This window comes from Capra hircus, chromosome 14 (genome assembly GCF_001704415.2).
Source record: "Capra hircus breed San Clemente chromosome 14, ASM170441v1, whole genome shotgun sequence".
NCBI lineage: Eukaryota > Metazoa > Chordata > Mammalia > Artiodactyla > Bovidae > Capra > Capra hircus.
The window spans coordinates 5628526-5648525 of NC_030821.1; the positions used below are offsets into that span (position 1 = coordinate 5628526).

At 42.1% G+C, this 20000-nt stretch overlaps 1 protein-coding gene across 1 annotated transcript in view; it reads left to right on the top strand.

The window, feature by feature from the left end:
- The window catches only part of ATP6V0D2 (ATPase H+ transporting V0 subunit d2), a 55314-nt gene that overhangs the window by 15000 nt on the left and 20314 nt on the right, over positions 1-20000 (top strand). Inside the window, exon 2 of the mRNA XM_005689266.3 lies at positions 135-306. Coding sequence (XP_005689323.1) covers positions 135-306 — 172 coding nt within the window. The remainder of the gene's footprint in view (positions 1-134; positions 307-20000) is intronic.

The window sequence follows — 20000 nt, forward strand, 5'->3', positions numbered from 1 at the left end:
GTGCAATCAAATAAATAACAAACAGTAAATAAATATGCATTTATCATAAAGTTACTGCAAGTTCAGTCAGTGTTGTAAAGCTTTTTCATGCATGTTCCAAATTTAACCTGATCTGGTGCTTTGTTTAATTTCAGATCTGAAAATTCATCTCCAGACCACGGATTATGGCAACTTCTTGGCCAATCAAGCCACTCCTCTTACTGTTTCCGTTATTGACACCGAGATGAGGAAAAAGCTCTGCAGAGAGTTTGAGTATTTCCGGAATCACTCCCTGGAGCCGCTAAGCACCTTTTTCACATACATGACGTAAGTGACAGCAGGGGCCCCTGCTCCCCCCCAGGGTGACTGCAAACGACCCCTAAGAGTTCCAGGTGGGGTTAGGCTGGCCCACAGTTCAAGACCACTTCTGTTGTTTGTAAGTTTGAATGGATTCAAATCTGAGAACTGATAAGAGCCTGTCTTATCTTAGCATTAGTCACTCCATCCCCAGACTCTTTGTGACCCCATGGACTGTAGCCCACCAGGCTCCTCCAACCGTGGGATTCTCCAGGCAAGAACACTGGAGTGGGTGGCCATTCCCTTCTCCAGGGGATCCTCCCGACCCAGGGATCAAACCCAGATCTCCCATATTGCTGGCAGATTCTTTACCGTCTGAGCGACCAGGGAAGAGCATAGAGCCACATTTTCACTGTTAGAAAATAGATTTCATTTACTTATAAACATGATTAGGTCATTCATTCTAAGCAGTGATAAGTGCTGCTGATATTTGAAACATTCCAGCTGTTGGAACTGAAGGTAGGTACTACGCCGCATTTTCAGATCGATTGTCAAGGTGGGGTTGAAATATCACAGATCTTTCTTAAAGTCACACCTACCCCTTCAACAGAGTAAGGAGTTCCCATCATAGTTGCTGCTGCTGCTGCTGCTGCTAAGTCACTTCAGTCATGTCCGACTCTGTGAGACCCCAAAGACGGCAGCCCACTAGGCTCCCCCATTCCTGGGATTCTCCAGGCAAGAATACTGGAGTGAGTTGCCATTTCCTTCTCCAACGCATGAAAGTGAAAAGTGAAAGGGAAGTCGCTCAGTCGTGCCCGACTCTTAGCGACCCCATGGACTGCAGCCTACCAGGCTCCTCCGTCCATGGAATTTTCCAGGCAAGAGTACTGGAGTAGGGTGCCATTGCCTTCTCCGCCCATCATAGTTAGACGTGTCTTATTTTTATCCCTCTCCGTCACCAGTGGTTCCAGTCTTTTGGTGTGAAGGCCCTTCTTTCTAAAAAGTGTTTGAATTTCTACACAATAATAAATTGTATTTCTTAATCTAGTTAATAAACTATATCCAGTGCTCAAAACTTTGGGCCCCTTTAGTTTTCTTAGCTGATAAGCTGAGAACAAACGCCCACAAAGGATGAGCTAACTATCATGTGTGTATAATTTAGATTAATATACAGCTATGGTTACTACATCCAGGCCATAGACGGGTGCAGAAAGGCTTATAATAAAAATATCCCTCTATTCCACCTATCCCCTTCCTCCCCACACAGTTCTTCCTAAAAGTAAGCACTTCTCAGTTACTTCTTATTTTTCTAAAAAAAATTGCACTCTGTATGTATATTGATACATACTCAACCCACCCTACTCCCACCTTTCAATCCACACAGATGACATCAGTTTTTCCCCACTTAATATCTGTTAGAAATATCCTCATCCATGTCATGCATTTTTAATAACTGTGTAGAAGTCCATGTTTGGCATACATTATAACTCAATTTATCAGGCATTATTATGAGTTTGAGTAAACTCCGGGAGTCGGTGATGGACAGGGAGGCCTGGCGTGCTGTAGTCCACGGGGTCGCAGAGAGTCGGACACGACTGAGCGGCTGAACCGAAGAAGCGAAGTGAAGTGAAGTGAAGTTGCTCAGCGGCGTCCTGCTCTTTTTTTTTTCTATTACAAAAAGTTTTGCAACTAGCTCTAACTCATTATAGTGTAGGTCTTCAATTTATTTCTAAGCTAAATTTCTAGCAGTGCAAGGACTGAGTCAAAGGAATGTCCCTTTGTTTATTTTAGAAAATTTGCTAGGTTGAACGCAACAGAAGTAGCACCAATTTGTACCCCAAAACTGCGTGAGAAGGCCTGTGCCCCTACACCACTACCAACATCAGATATTATCTTTTTAATTTTTACCCTAACAATAGGTTAAAAACTATCTCTTTGCTTTAATTTATATTTCTTTATGGGCTTCCCTGGTAACTCAGCTGGTAAAAAAAAAATCTGCCTATAAAGCAGGAGACCCTGGTTCAATTCCTGGGTCAGGAAGATCCCCTGGAGAAGGGATAGGCTACCCCCTCCCGTATTCTTGGGTTTCCCTGGTAGCTCAGGTGCTAAAGACTCGACCTGCAATGTGGGAGACCTGGGTTTGGGAAGATCCACTGGAGAGGGGAATGAAGGGAACAGCTACCCGCTCCAGTATTCTTGCCTGGAGAATTCTTTGGACAGAGGAGCCTGGCAGGTTACAGTCCATGGGGTGGCAAAGAGTTGGACATGACTGACTTTCACTTTTCATATTTCTTTATTAGCAAAAAGGAACACTTACTAGTCATGTATATTTGCTACCTGACCAAATTCTTTGTCTATTTTTCCTATTATCATATGCAGCATTTTTTGTTGCTATACAAGGACTCTTTATAAATTAAGCAAGTTAGCCCTTCATCCATTTGATAAAACTTAACTTTTAATTTTTTTTGCTGTAAGAATATTGAAATTTTTAATTTAGTTATCACCAGTCTTTTTATTGTACAATCTTTTGATTATTGTGTCCTGCTTAGAAAAGCCTTCACTCCAAAGCATCAGTAAATTCACCTGTCTTTTCTTCCTTTCTTTTGTTGTTGTTTACATTTAAAATTTTGATTCATGTAAAATGTATTTTGGTGTAAAGAATGAGAGTAGGAATCCAGCTCAAATTGTCTTTCCCAAATAACGATCCAGTAAGTAGTTAGAAGGAATGATCATAGTTCAAAGCAGGAAGTAATCATTGATGTACTTGAGACATGTTGTTAGCACCTGTGTTCCTTGTTTATGCAATCTAGCCTTCTAACAGCGCTGTAGTCTGGGGTTTTGTTTATAGACAAGATATAGATGCTGACGTTTTAAAAGAATCCACCAAGAAACAACTAGTGAGAATGAAGATCAGATATGAACCCGGGTCTGACTCAGTCCAAAGCCCGAGCATTTTCTTTGAGGAAGATTCTGGAAAGGCTTCCTAGAAGGGCCGACATTGTTGCCAAGGTTGGAAATGGAGTCGAAATTGGAGATTCTGGAGAAGGCTGGGGTTGAAGCATGCCGATGGGAAGGACGCTGAGTGAATGATAATTGGTCAGTTTTGGCTGGAGCAGGCTGTGCAGAAAGAGGAGAGAAATGGGGAAGGGAGGCTAGGGAAGAAAATTCCAGATTATGGAGTCTTCAGAGACAAGTCTTACTCAGTTCTGGTCATCACCATTTTAAGGAAGAGGAAATGAAAACTTAAGAGCAGGAACTTGCCCAAACCACTAAAAAGTGATTTGAAATAAATGTTAGCAGTAGGCTTTGCACAAATATTTTGCTCAGACTTTAGATGAGTATGGAAATGCTGACCTGTGATGAAGACAGAGAGCAAGTCCAGTTTTAATTAAATCTGAAAGCTGCCAGCTTTTGTACTTTTTAAGTTGAGAGACGATCTCACATGATGGAAATTTTCCCCAAATATGTTAAGAAATGCTCTAAGAATGACTCTGAGTCATTTGGTCAGTGGTTCCTCTTATGTGATGATTCTGTGATTGATTGTTTTCTAACTATAGAATCTTAAACCTGGAAGGAACCTTAGATTAATTAAGCAAGCCTTCTTATTTCACAACAAACTATCATATCGATCTAGTTAAAATATACTGTTTCTAAAAATAATTACTTAAAATTCCAAATATTTCAGTCATTACTGATATTTAAAAACTGTGTATAAGTATGTATAGATAGTCACAGATACCTGGGTAGAATGTTAATGCAAAAATGGACACAGGAGCCTAGTTTTGGTAGTATTAGTATTGTTAGTAATGGACGTGTTTTAATTCATCTTCTTCCTCTCTCTCTTGATGGTAAACCCTTTGAACTAGTCCTTTTAAGCATCTCTATCTGGACTCATTAGTAAATAATGAACACTGAATATTTGTTGAATCAATATATAATCCTGTATTTAGCAGCACCCTACACCTGCATATAGAAACATCCTTTCAGACAATTCAGGATTTTGTATCTTGTATTTAATTTATATATGGTACTTGAGGATTGCTTATTTATTGAACGGTATGTTAGGGCTAAAAACCAGATGTCATTCCTATAGATCTGTTTTATGTGACCAGGGTAGTCTTTACAGTAGTCTTAAAAAATGTGTTTCATTAAGGCTTGCATTCCCCAATTGGCCACAGTCTCCAACGCTCCCTTCTGCCTTATGATCTGCAGGTATTTAAGTTACTTATCAGACCCCAGATGTTGAGGTTTCTTATCAGGCATCAGACCTAGATGTTTTACCTACATCTTTGCATCAGAACCATGCAAAGAAGGGTTTATATCTCCAGTTTTCAAATTAGAGAAGCAGAGGCTCAATGAATCAATGTGTATTTCAAAGTCAGAGCATTATTAAGAGATTTGGAAAGCATCTGGTGTGGGTCCATCATTCTAGAAAGCTGATGGTCTTGCACTCACTCCAAAGTTTGTCAAAAGGCAAGTACATCAGCCTTTAGAATGTAAGTATATTCCTGATCCCTATCCCAGGAGACTCTGACCTAGCTGACCTGGGAGTGGGGCCCACCTGTATTTTGGAAGGCACCCGGGTTATTCAGATGGGCACCCCTAATTGAAAATGTCCCATTATGGTGCCCCAACCTTATGACTTGGAAGTCACTTTCACAATTATTCCTGTGAGTCTTTGGCCAGAGTTAATTACAATGAATAGTGTTATCTCCTTGTCGGAGACCAAAGGAATCACACTGAAGCCTAGGTCTTCTGAATCACAGTCTGTGGTTTGTCCCACCATTCATGTGACGGGCCAGCATCCAGCAGTGCCTGGAGTTCAGCTCAGTGTCTCAGTCATGTCCGACTCTTTGCGATCCCATGAACTGCAGCATACCAGGCCTCCCTGTCCATCAACTCCGAGTCCACCCAAACCCATGTCCATTGAGTCTGTGATGCCATCGAGCCATCTCATCCTCTGTCATCCCCTTCTCCTCCCACCTTCAATCTTTCCCAGCATCAGGGTCTTTTCCAATGAGTCAACTCTTCGCATCAGGTGGCCAAAGGACTGGAGTTTCAGCTTCAACATCAGTCCTTCCAATGAACACCCAGGACTGATTTCCTTTAGTGCCTGGAGATACATTACCAAAATGAAAGGTGTATGTGTGCAGGACAGGTGTCCAGTAGTTCTGAAACTGTTTTTCTTACTTCTCTTTTAGAACATATTGCAAAGTCAAGTGTCTGTCCAGCTCCTTGAACTGCCATCAAATAGGCTTACTTCCTGCCCTACTAGGAAATTCCCAGGGTATCATTTTGAAAATGATTAAGCCAACCCTATTAGAAACGGTCTATATTTAAAGTGGTATGATAAATACAATATGAATGTACAAGAACTGTACATTCGTGTGATATAATTACCATATATGTGAAACTCGCTTTGAAAATCTGGAATGGATATTTTTGAGTGCCTAATCACTGGAAGATCTGGAGGTTTTGTGTACTATAATTATACACAGTGCTGGGAAACAAAGGAGTGAATCCTATAGCATTTTAATGAAGAGACTGTGTAATGTAGGCTTGGATTCTTTTGTTTTTCTTCCCTCCTACTTAACACTTCCCCGCAGCATTTCAACTTCTATCTTTTGAAATTAGCTGTCTGATTAAAATATTTTAATATTCAAAATATTAATTTAATTTTTTAAGCTTTAAGTTTCATTAATCTTTTAAAATAAATTTTCTCAACGTAGGATAATCAAGGATATATGATCTTCAATACTTCACAGTAACATCAACCAAGAATCATAGGTTAAGATCCACACAGTGAAGAAAGCTTTAGAGATTCATTTATAAAAGCTAATCAAAAGTTCTTGACTATCTCAGGGACACTGTATAACCCTCTACAGGTTTTGCATTGTGTTGTACTTTAGGGGGCTGAACAGCTTAGTTTGCCCTACAAGTTTTCTCAGAATCAGGTCTTTTGGTGCTAAAATGAAGAAGTGAAAGTTGCTCAGTAGCATCTGACTCTTTGCGACCCCATGCACCATACAGTCCATGGAATACTTCAGGCAATAATACTAGGTAGCCTATCCCTTCTCCAGCAGATCTTCCCGACCCAGAAATTGAACTGGGGTCTCCTGCATTGCAGGAAAATTCTTTACCAGAGTCCTCCACAAACTGGATCAGAAACTTGGTCACCCCATCACTTGTTAGTCAAAATGTAAATAACATGATTCTGAGTCAGTGAGAACTCACATTCTAATGGAGCAGGTAGACGTGTCCACGAAGGGTGAAAAGCTGACAGAATTACACAACAGCTGTAATAGAGACTTGAGCATTCAACTGGAGGACGCTGGAGGGTGAAATGACTAATCCTGATTTTGAAAGATCTTGCAGAGAAGGTAGAATTTGAACCAGTATTTCAAGTGGGCACCAGATTGAAAGAATACACTGCATAAGTGAGACATGAAAAGACTGTGTACCTGGGGGTGATGGGTCATCTCAGGCGTGGCTGGAGCCCAATAAGAGCAGGCACGTGACTGGGGATGAGACGAGAGGCTGGCCTGACGCAGGGCTTCACCTATCTCCATCAGCAATAGCCCGTGGAGGGACGCTTTTCAGGAAGGGTGCTGCTGCTCCATGCTTCAAACACCCACGTCCTTTTTGTTAGTAAGAAATAGAGACCCTAAGATGTGACATTGTGTATGTGTGTGTGTTAGCTGCTTAGTCGTGTCCGTCTCTTTGCAACCCCACAGACTGCAGCCCTCCAGGCCCCTGCATCCATGGGATTCTCCAGGCAAGAACATTGGAGTGGGTTGCCATTTCCCTCTCCAAAAGGATCTGTAGAAAGAAAGAAAGTGAAGTCGCTCAGCCATGTCCGACTCTTTGCGACCCCATGGATTGTAGCCTACCAGGCTCCTCCGTCCATGGAATTTTCCAGGCAAGAGTTGCCATTTCCTTCTCCGATGTGACACTGGGTTTTCCAAACAGCGTTTCAAAGATGCTACTTTTTCTTGTTTGTTTCTACTTTTCAGCTGAGGGGGAATGATCTGCTACATATTTTAGGAAGAGGATTCTGCTGGTATTATGAAAGACGCATTGAAGAAATGGGACGTGAAGCGGAGAAACTATAGAGGAAGCTACTTTAAACGTTCACACTGAAAATGTTGATAGTAGAGATAGGAAGGAGAAGACAGTGGTTAGATGCATTTGCTAGGTAGACCTGACAGAATTTAGCATCTTGACCCATGATGCAACGAGTGAGAGAAAGCAATCAGTGATTCCTGGGATCCTAAGCTAAGGGAGAAAAGCATTTGCAGATAAGATAAAGAGTTTTGTTTTATTTCTAATCAAAAAGAATAAGAAGCCTATTTAAGTTACATTAAATTAATAAATTATCCTTAGTCTCACCATGATTTGACATATTTTTATACTCATACATTTACAAGAATTAAGATTACTCTGTAAAATAATTTAATCATTGATATCTATTACCAGAATTTTTTCATGCCAAAGGCTTCTTTCTAGCATTTTTAAATGACTGTTTAGGCTTCCATCTGGTCATGAGCATTCTAGGTGTGTTTTGTTTCTTCCTGACCTCCAAGTCTGCAAAGTATTTAATTTGTTAAATTCTGATTTTAAGAATCAAATTCCCAGGAAAAAGTATCAGGTTGAATAATATCCAGTTGACAACACTGTGTATTTGTGATTTTGACTCTTTGGCCAGAAAAGGTCTTCTGAAACCTTACAGATTGCACCATCTTAAAGGTTTTATATCCAGAGATTCTATGTGAATGATCAATGGGAAGCAAAAAGGTCCATAGTCCAGCTGCTGACGAGACCTTCTTTGTGTAAAATTCTCCAAGTGCTGGAATTGAAAACACTGGTGCTCTTCTACAAAAGCAATACTTGGTCTTTCTGTAACTGAATGATACTTAATCAGCATGAGTGAGTGAATAAAAGTCACTCCATGGTGTCCAACTCTTTGAGAATCCTCCAGGCCAGAATCCTGGAGTGGGTAGCCTTTCCCTTCTCCAGGGGATCTTCCCAACCCAGGGACAGAACCCGGGTCTCCCGAGTTGCAGGTGGATTCTTTACCAGCTGTGTCACAATGGAAGCCTAATTAATCAGCATGACCTTTATTAAGTGACTGCTATGAGTGAAGCCCTATGCTAGGTTCTAAGACAGGAGATGAATTGAATACGGACTTGCCTCTCTAAGCCAGTGGAAGAGTTACTTAAGGTGCAGATTCCAAGACCATGCCTCTAAAAATCAGGTTTTAGTAAGTCCTGGACTGCAGTTTAGGAATCTACACTTTTAGAAGGCCCTCTAGTGACCCTGATGCACGAGAAATTCTTACAGCCAGTAGGCAGGCTCTGAGTCTACAATACAACAGCTGCGGGGCCCTGAAAAAGTTCCTTAGTAAATCAAAGCCTTTTCCTCATCTAGAATAATAATTATATACAATAGAGTTGCAAGTTTAACTGAAAACACATATACAATATAGAGTCATAAGTGTTAACTGAAAGTTATGTGTTGCATGAGGCCCAGTGAAATGAAAATACATGGCCTCGTTAAAAAACAGTAATTTCAAGAGACCAACAGCAGAGAATTAAACCAAGCATGGTGATGGTTTAGTAGCTAAGTTGTGCCCAGCTCTTGCGACCCCATGGATTGCAGCCTGCCAGGCTCCTCTGTCCATGGGATTTTCCAGGCAAGAATGCTGGAGGGGGTTGCTGTGGCCTCCTCCAGGGGATCTCCCCAACCCAAGGATGGAACCCGTGTCTCTTGCGTCTCCTGCATTGACAGGTGGATTCTTTACCACTAGCACCATCGGGGAAGCTCACTGAAAAATATACTCATATATAAAATATAAAAAAACCCACACACACAGTATATCCACATACATTTGCTCAATACAGCTAACTTTACTCATTAGGGTCTTATCACCTGTGAAAGTGAGAAAAGGTTGCATAAAGGAGGTAATGCCGAGACTGAGGTTGGAAGGATGGGACCCTGTTTGTACGCGGCCAGGAGGGAAAAACCTAGCGGAGAGAGCAGAAACATAGGCTTAACCAGTCCTGCTGCTGGATTGTCCCTGCCACTTAACTGGTAACAGCAAAAGTAGCGTCTGCGGATTAAGGATGCTAAGGTCATGGGCGTAAAAGACCTTAGGATGCTACAACAGTTCTCCCCAGAGTGAGAAAGCAAGGTAGAAACATTGCTCCCTTTGTTTTAGCCACATTCTGGCTAGGCGGCAGTCAACCACCAGGGGGCGCGATTGATCCCCGTAACCCCCGAATCTCTGCTCCTTCCCCAGCAATTGTTGAGTAAGACTTGAGACTGTCCCATAACCCTGGTATTAATTCATATAACCACTGCCCTAGTTGTATTTTATCTTGTTTTATTTTTTAAATTTAAAATGAAATTTAAATTTTTAAAATTTTTAAAAATAGTTTTTACTTAAAAATGTATTTAGCGCTTTCTGCAAACCAGCAATTTTACAGTCCCTTTGTTGTTGTCCAGTTGCTAAGTCACATCTGACTCTGAGAGCCCATGGAATAGCCTGCCAGGCTCCTGTCCGTGCGATTTTCCGGCACGAAGACTGGAACGTGTTGCCATTTCCTTCTCCAGGGCATCTTCCCCACCCAGGAGTCGAACCCAAGTTTCCTGCATTGGCAGGCGGATTCTTTACCACTGAACCCCTGGGAAGCCCACAGTCACTATTCATGCATGAAATTTAATCCTCACAACAATCCTACGAGGTGGCTTTTTAGAAACACAGAACAGAGGTTTCATAAGTTAAGTCTGTACTTCAGTACCTACTTCCCAAAGCCCAGAAGGAACATTCGTAAATTTCATGCATGCCTTTTCAAATTTCTTTCAACGTGAAAAAAGTTTATATGTATGCATATATTTATATCTAAACCAACATGTAAAATATACATAGCTGGTTTTAATTATTTTAGAACAGTTAGATTATATGATGCATTGTTTACAATTTTTTTTTTTAGTGTAATGTACTGATATTAAGAATTTTCTACAGAAGTGCATAATGTTGTTGTTTAGGGGCTAAGTCATATCTGACTCTTTTGTGACCCCACGGACTGTAGCCCCCCAGGCTCCTCTGTCCATGGGACTTTCCAGTCAAGAATACTTTGGTGGGTTGCCATTTCCTTCTCCAGGGGATCTTCTTGACCCAGAAATTGAACCTGTGTCTCCAGCACTGGCAGGCAAATTCCTTACCACTGAGCCACCTGGAAAGCCCATAAATGCACAAAGATCTACCTTATTTTAAAGCATACATTGTACTCCGTTCCCTTTTTTGTCCATATAGTTTATTTCTTTGCTATTTCAAGTAATGCTACAATAGAAATCATTGTACCAATTATGTTTGCTTTCTCTTGCTGGCATTTCTTTACGAGGGATTTCCAGAAGTGAAACTGCTCTGTCCGTAACTGCAGGTTCTAGATTTTGACAGTTATCGGCAAACTGCTCTCTCATACTCCAACTATTTTGAAATGTTTTGTTCCTCTCCTTATCTTCTCAGCTGTTTCTTTTTTTTTTTTTCTTTCCTTATTGGAAGAAATGAGATTCTCCAAAACCTGTTGTGACTGGTGTTTTGAATATAATAAACATGAGATTCACCAGTCACTACTCTTGTCCAGATGGAGAACAGCCTATAATATACAGTCACAGCACGTTTACCTGTCTAATGGACAAGAAGAATCGCCACCCCATTGGAGTTTTCCTGTCAATTTCTGTAATATTTACATACACTGCTACAGAAGAGGCAGCATTGAAGCCATCTTGCTAATGTTATTCTTCTCAATAGAAAAGTATAGGAAACGCAAGGAATAAGCAGCTATGATCCCTAGAAAAAGTACCAGGTATCTCCTTCATCCTTTTCACCCAGGGACTATCAGAGTTAACATACTTGTCTGAACATAGGAAGAAACGTACTCATCCATTGAGAGAAATCATCACTGTGCTATTGTCCTGGGAAAGTATGGTTCAGGCCTCTTGGAGGCCGCAAAAAAACAAACAGTCTGCAAGGATATTGTAAGGAATAAAGACAAGGAGGAATGATCTGTAAATAATTACACTTGAAATGAACATGTGAAATCACTTGTCCAAGATTACACAGTTGAATGGCGACAGAATTAATGCTGAATCCGGGTCTCAGCTCCTCAGATATATAATAAATATTTGTGAATGAATGAGCTGACTCCTCCCCATGTTCACCATGGCTGCTGCCAATGTATACTGAAAATTAACTTTACACCAAGATAAATATAAATACAGAGTTTTAGAGACAGAAGAAAGATATCACTTCTAGCTAGAGATATTTTAAAAGCTTAAAATAAATATTTGAATATTGGCCTTAAAAGATGGGAAGGATTTCAGCATTTAGCAATTGGTGGGCCATGGATACTTTTTCCATCTAAAGAGGAGTAGGAACAAAGACACTGAGATAGAAAAGGACGAATGAGTTTGAAGAATTTTTAATCCAAACAAATGGGTTAGACCACGATTGTTGAGAATCTTAAGTACTAGGGAAGAGTACTAAAGATTCCAGAGCTACCACGGGTTTGAGAAATGCATAGTGACCAGCATTCTTGTTCGAAATGTGCTGTTCCAGCAATGCTGACTTCAGAATAGTTTTCCAATATTTTATTTTCCTGGAAGGAAAAAAAAAATGCACGTGACAGCAAAATGAATTGCTTTAAAAAATTGCTTTAATTTTCACTTCCTCTATTTAAAAAGTAGGAAACTTCAGGGGAGTAAGACATGTTGCCCCGAATGTCCAGTTTCAAGAAGGAGCAGAATATTAATGGGGAGATTCTAAATCTCAACAGCCTGTTCAGCAAATCAGACTAAATGCAGGGCTGCCCCACCCGAATATGTAGGATTAGCATTGGACTGAGTACCTCTGGGGTAACACAGAAATGTTTATCAGTGCAGTCAGGAAAAGCTTTCATTTGAAAATTACCACATTGGAAATACTTCCTACCTGGCCCTGTCGTCTGCTTTTGTGCTAAGTCGCTTCAGTTGTGTCCGACTCCTTGTGACCCCATGGACTGTAGCCCGCCAGGCTCCTCTGACCACGGGATTCTCCAGGCAAGAACAGTGGCGTGTCGCCATGCCCTCCTCCAGGGGATCGAACCCGCGTCTCTTACGTCTCCTGCGCGGGCAGGCAGATTCTTCCGCCTGAGAAGCCCAGCCCCACCGTCTGTGTCACAGCAAAGAACCGGCGGGGTTGTTAAGGCGGACCAGGCCCTTTCACCGAGGAGTGTTGCTGAGCATGAAATAAGCGCAGCTAACGCATTTCACACGTCCTCCCCGCACACCTTCCATGAGTTGTGCGTTTTATGTCCCTCTCCCTGTGTTTTCCGTACGTACAAGCGTGACCCGGAAACATATCGCAGTCCTGCTCACCCGGAAACATATCTCAGTCCTGCTCACCCGGAAACATATCGCAGTCCTGCTCACCCAGAACAGAACTGCGGACGCTGAGAGCACGGCATGACGTTGCCGATGAAAGGATGCTGACCCGGCCGCTTAGGTAGAAGGAACCAGTCCTGCTATCAGGGTGTGCCTCCCGTGATGAAGCCAGACCTTAGTCACAGTGCTTTGAGATGGTGAATCTATTGCCCATCTCCAAGTTCACCAAGTTATTTCCTATCCAGCCGTGCCTGGAGGGGGGAGTTCAGTCTGAGTCATGAAGAGCTTCCATCTTCACTAAGGGGCTCAAGCTTTTTTTATACATAAAAGCAGCCATCATTTATGATGAGTTAACCAGCATGTTCTGAAACTAGTGATTACATTTCCAAAGAGAAAACATTAACCATTTTCAAGTTCAGATATCTTAACGGAGACATCGTACGAAACGGTGACCCCGCAAGGATAATTCTAGGGCTATAAGATGCAGAACAGGTTGGTAACAGATTTTGTAAAATATATAAATCAAACCTGAGGGCCAGTATCCCAACAGGTATCGTGGTTTATGTCCTGTGGATGTTCTGTCTCCCAGATGACTGTAGCCCTCAGCCTCATATCACCATGCCATACCAGGGGTTAATCCCTTGTCTTGTAAGAGCAATAGGTAACTTTAGAAAGGATTCTATTAACTAGAACTAAGTGTGAAAGTACAGAGATATAGAAATCTCAGGCTTGATGAAAGAGTATAAACATTGCAAAATTTTTACACTAAATATTATATATGCAGCTTCTAATCTTTTCTTCCTCTTCCTCCAAGGTCCAGTTTACAGGGAATTAGCTTCCTCTAAGGGTATGTGACTCTCCTTTACTGGAGGCACTGTACTAGTGTTTTCATATGTAAGACTAATCCTGGTGCCAGCAATTCAAGTCGAAAAAATATTTCCATTTGAGACTGAGGAAATGGAGCTCTTTTTAAACTGGTTTTTAAGTAATAGAGCTGGGCTGAGAATTAGGCTTATCTGTTTTGAAGCTTGGCCTCCTTTTACTATTATGATTGATTTACAGACTGTTTTCATATGTGTGGTTTGATTTAATTTGCACAGCAATCGTGTGAAGACAATGGTATTCTGCCCTTCCCCACCCCTTGATGCCAAGCTTCTTAAAAAAGGGTGGTCTCTACTCCTATCTTCTCACTTATTTTCTCAATCCACCTCAGTCTTATTTCCAGCCCAACCATGCCCTCAAAATCACTCCGGTTGCTAAGTCTAATGGGTATATTTTCAGCCCTTTTGTTAGATCTTGATTTCTAAAACCATTCCCCCATAAAGGGAACCGACATTCCTTGCAAAAACAGCTATTCTAGGACTGGAGCGAGAAATATGCAAGATGAACTTGAACTATCTTGTAACATCAGAATATGAGGATGTGAGAAATGAATCAGAAGAACCTGCAGTGGTTTGGGGTGTGTTAAAGGAGCTCACAGGAACGGACTGCAAGAGCCCCCAGGGGCCAAAACTGGAGCAATTTGAGCAGCCAATTAAGGGAAGTTGTACTGAATTATCATCCAAAATATAAAATAGATATTCTTTAAGACCATCCAGGTCTAAATAAATGATTGGCTAACTTAATAAATGAGGGGGAAGAGACACGTCTCCCTTGCAGAATGATTTGTATAGACTCTCCACCCTCAAGGGGGGTACCATATTTCCTACCTCCCTTATGCTTGACTTCCAAAAAGGACAGTATGGAAAGAGGAGGCAGGGCCTTTTTGGTGGAGGAGTCTGGCAAACACTGCCTCAGCCGGGTGCCCATGATGGCACAGGCGGTCATGAACTATGCTGCCAGGAGGCTCCTTTGATAGAATGCGATGGCAGTGTCTCTTCAGGCTTCTGCTTTGCAGGTGGACGTGCAGTCACTCATCTGCAAGGGTGGCTGGGGGTGTGTAGGGGCAGAGCCCTTCTCCAAGCTTCTGGATTTCAAGCTTCCAACTTTTCCCTCTGCACTCTTTAAGATTAAGACTCCCCCGGCTCCACTGTCCATCACACCAGGGACTCAATGCAAAGCAGCAGTGAGTCCCAAAGCAGAGGAGAAGAGAGGAAAAGGTGAAAGACTGTTCAAGGAAACAATGACTGAAAACCCTCAGAATTTGGCAAAAGACACAAACCTGATTCAAGAACTAAACGAACCCCAAATAACAGAAACCCAATGAAATCCAAGCCAAGATGTGTCAGAGTCAAACTTGTGAAAGACAAACACAAAAATGCCTGAAAGCTGTGATACTCGTGGGGAAAAAGCAATGTGAACAATGGTGAATTTCTCATTATAAACCATGGTGTTCAGAAGGAGGGGTTATAACGTTGTTTAATGCTAACGGGAAAGAAATGTTAACCCAGAATTCTGTATACAATGAAGGCATCTTTCAAGAATGAAGGGTGACTCAAAACAGCCTCAGAAAACTAAGAATCTGTGGCCCATCAGTTCAGTTCAGTCGCTCAGTCATGTCTGACTCTTTGTGACCCCATGAATCGCAGCACGCCAGCTCTCCCTGTCCATCACCAACTCCCGGAGTTCACTCAGACTCACGTCCATCGAGTCCCGTGATGCCATCCAGCCATCTCATCCTCTGTCGTCCCCTTCTCCTCCTGCCCCCAATCCCTCCCAGCATCAGAGTTTTTTCCAAGGAGTCAACTCTTCGCATGAGGTGGCCAAAGTACTGGAGCTTCAGCTTTAGCATCATTCCTTCCAAAGAAATCCCAGGGCTGATCTCCTTTAGGATGGACTGGTTGGATCTCCTTGCAGTCCAAGGGACTCTCAAGAGTCTTCTCCAACACCACAGTTCAAAAGCATCAATTCTTCGGCACTCAGCCTTCTTCACAGTCCAACTCTCACATCCATACATGACCATTGGAAAAACCATAGCCTTGACTAGACGGACCTTTGTTGGCAAAGTAATATCTCTGCTTTTGAATATGCTATCTAGGTTGGTCATAACTTTCCTTCCAAGGGGTAAGCGTCTTTTAATTTCATGGCTGCAGTCACCATCTGCAGTGATTTTGGAGCCCCCAAAAATAAAGTCTGACACTGTTTCCACTGTTTCCCCATCTATTTCCCATGAAGTGATGGGACCAGATGCCATGATCTTCGTTTTCTGAACGTTGAGCTTTAAGCCAACTTTTTTACTCTCCTCTTTCACTTTCATCAAGAGGCTTTTTAGTTCCTCTTCCTACCCTAAAAGAATGGCTGAACAAAATTATTGAAACAGAAAGAAAATGACAAAAGAAGGAATCTGGAACTATCAGGAAAAGAACAACAAAGTAGGAGGCAAATGTGAGTAAATGCAGCAGACTCCCTCCTCTTGATTTTCTGTTTTATCTTGATTTTCTGTTTTATCTTGATTTTCTGTTTTATCTTGATTTTCTGTATTATCTTGATTTTCTATATTATAGTTGACAGTTGAAGCAAAAATTAATATTTTTCCAATGTGGTCTTTACTGTATATGGTGGAAATATTTAGACAGTTCTATTATAAGTAGGGAAGATTAGGAGAAATTTTAAGAGATAAGATTTATGTAGTTTCTAAAAAAACTAAACATACTCTACCATACAACTCAAATTGTACTTCTAGGCATTATTCCAGATAAGTTGAAATTTATTTCTACATAAAAACTGACACACAAATGTCCATGTTTACATTATTTACAGGCAACAACGTGTATGTATTATGTGTATCTCAGGGGAATTAAGCTGAATTAAAATATCCAATCTCAAAATGTCACATCATATATAATTCTTGTCAAATATTATTCACAAAAATGGCAAAGCTATAGAAAGAACAAAGTAGTATTTGCCAGAGGTTCAGAGCTGGGCTTCCCAGGTAGCTCAGATGGTAAGGAATCCACCTGCAATGCAAGAGACTTGGGTTCAAACCCTGGGTTGGGAAGATCCCCTGGAGGAGGGCATGGCAGCCCACTGCAGTATCACTGACCTGGAGAATCCCCATGGACAGAGGAGCCTGGTGGGCTGCAGTCCACGGGGTCACAAAGAGTCATGACTGACTGCCTAAACTTTACAGCAGGAGACGGTTGATGGGAAAGGGGTCTGACGATGAAGGGGCGGCACGCTGGAGGCCTTTAGATGACAAGGGAGTTCCGCACCTCGACTGTGGCGGTGCCTGCACCAATCTACACGCGGGGTAAAGTAACACAGGACCACACACATGCAGAGGATCGATGTCAATTGTCTAATGCCAGCATTACAGCGATGAAGATGCAACCCCTGGTGGAACCTGGGTGAAGAGGACGTAGGACCTCTCTGTACAATTTTTGCAACTTCCCAGAGAATCTATACTTACTTCAAGATTAAAAGCTTTAAAAATTTATTCCATATTGTTGTATCCACATGGTAGTAACAGTAATAATAACTCGTAAAATCTCTTCTAACATCTGAAGCCTATGATCACAGGAAATGGAAAATTAGTGTTTAATTATATGTCTAGAGAGTTAGAGAGAGACATAAAAGACTTTCAACATAAAGACATAAATGCTATATTAGTGTAAAATTTCATCAGAGAATTGGAGTAGAAATGACATTTCCAGAGAAAAAAAAAGCACAACATAATTTCTTTCTGTTTATGTATTTGTAATTGAATAGTGGTGGTGTCTTAGTGAGCTTGAGTTTCTATAACAAAATGGCACGGACTTGGTGACTTGAATAATTGGACTTCATTTCTTACCGTTTTGGAGGCACGGAAGTCCAAAATTACGGTGCCATCCAGTTTGGCCCCCTGGTGAAGGCTCCCTTCCTCACTGTGCCCTCACACAGCAGGAGAGAGAGCAAGATGCCGGGTGTCTGTCCTTAGAAGGGCACTAATCCCATCATGCAGGCCGCACCGTCGGGACCTCACCTGAACCTAATCAACAGCTCCGTGGCCCCAACTCCACACAACATCACACTGGGGCTAGGGCTTCAACATGAATTCTTTGTTGTTTAGTCTCCCAGTCGTGTCTGACTCCTTGCAACCCCATAGACTGCAGCACAGCTGGCCTCCCTGTCCCTCACCATCTCCCAGAGTTTGCCCAAGCTCATGCTCATTGCATCAGTGATGCCGTCCAGCCATCTCACCCTCTGATGCGCTCTTCTCCTTCTGTGCTCAATCTTGCCCAGAATCAAGGACTTTTCCAATGAGTCGTCTGTTTGCATCAGATGACCGAACTTCCGGAGCTTCAGCTTCAGCATCAGTCTTCCCGGTGAATATTCAGGGTTGATCTTCCTTGAGGTTGACTGGTTGGATCTCCTTGCAGGGACTCCAAGGGACTTTCAGGAGTCTTCCCCAGCATCACAGTTCAAAGATATCAATTCTTTGGTGCTCAGCCTTCTTTACAGTCCAGCTCTCACAACCATACCTGACCACTGGGAAGACCATAGCCCTGAAGATATGGACCTTTGTAGGCAGAGTGATGTCTCTGCTTTTCAACATACTGTCTAGGCTTGTCATCGCTTTTCTGCCAAGAAGCTATCATCTTCTGCTTTCACGGCTGCAGTCACTGTCCACAGTGATTTTGGAGCCCAAGAAGAGGAAATCAGTCACCACTTCCACCTTTTCCTGCTCTATTTGCCATGCCAAAATGGGGTCAGATGCCATGATGTTAGTTTTTTTAGTTTTTAGTCTTAAGCCAGCTCTTCCACTCTCCTCCTTCACCCACATTAAGAGGCTCTTTAGTTCCTCTTCACTTTCTGCCATTAGAGTGGTATCATCTGCATGTCTGAGATTGTTGATATTTCCCCCACCTGTCTTGATTCCAGCTTGTAACTCATCCAGCCCAGCATTTCTCATGATGTGCTCAGCATATAGGTTAAACAAACAGGGTGATAGCAGACAGCCCTGTCATACTCCTTTCTCAGTCTTGAACCAATCGGTTGTTCCATACAGGGTTCTAACTGTTGCTTCTTGACCCACATACAGGTATTCTCATCTTGCTGAGAGCTTTCCAAATTTGTCATGATCCACACAGTCAAAGGCTTTAGTGTAGTCTATGATACAGAGATAGATGTTTTTCTGAGATTACATTGCTTTCTCTATGATCCAGCGAATGTTGGCAGTTTGATCTCTAGTTCCTCTTCCTTTTCTAAACCCAGCCTGGACATCTGGAAGTTCTTGGTTCAAATAATGGTGAAGCCTAGCATGCAAGATGTTAAGCATGACCTTACTAGCCTGGAAGATGAGTGCAATTGTCCAGTGGTTAGCACATTCGTTAGTACTACCCTTCTTGGGAATTGGGACGAGGACTGACCTTTTCCAGTCTGTGGCCACTGCCGAGTCTTCCAGATTTGCTGACATAATGAAAGCAAAACCTTGATGGCATTATCCTTTAAGGATTTGCATAGTTCTGCTAGAATTTCATTCAACATGAATTTTAGGAGGACAAGAATCAGCCTATAGCAGGTGAGTATCCAGACATGTCACTGAATAATTTAATTTGACTGATTTAACAGGTTCACTTTAAATACTGACATCTATGATATACCAGAAATATCTTTGCAGTATTTAAGTTTGCAATGAAAGGTTTTACGTATCAGCTTAGAGTAAATGAGCTAGCCCATCCTTTCCAGCAATTGTTTCCTGTGGTTCCACGGCAACGCTCTTAAGCCTTGCTGCCTTACCCCACCTGGGAGGTCACGCCTCTGGGAGATTATTGTAGTTAACTGCCCGGGCCCCTTGCCTTACAGCCTTGAACCAGCTGGCGCTGTTCCTGAACCAGTCCAGGCCTGACACCTTTCACAGCAACGTCCCAACTCTGCAGCTGCTTCATCACGTGTACCTTCTGATCAGGGACTTCTTTTGCTCTAAAGCCATCAATAAAACTCTACTTGTCTGAGATCTTCTAGAAATTTATTGAAATCTTTTTCCCCTCATTTCACTCTATTGATGAATGTTTTCCTTTTCATATACCTTGAATATTAATGTGGTTTGGGCAGCGGGGTCCAATGGTGCGTGATATGCTCAGACCAAAATCCGACCAGAGAAGCCTGAAGGATTTGTAAAATCCCCTGGCTTTTCCCTGGGCCTACCATCTTAGCAGATGAGTCTTCAGAAAGGACGTGACCACTTTCTTCCGAACCTCTCCTAACTATATTCTTAAAAGAGCTCTCTCTCTTTGCCTAACTGTCTCACGCCAGAGTGCTTAGGGAATGATGGTCATTTCTCAGCTGCTGCTAATGACACTTAAGTACTTAAAATTTTTATTCATAGAACAGTTCCACTAACACTGAATTATGGCTCTCTCTAGTGTCTGACCATTTAGAAC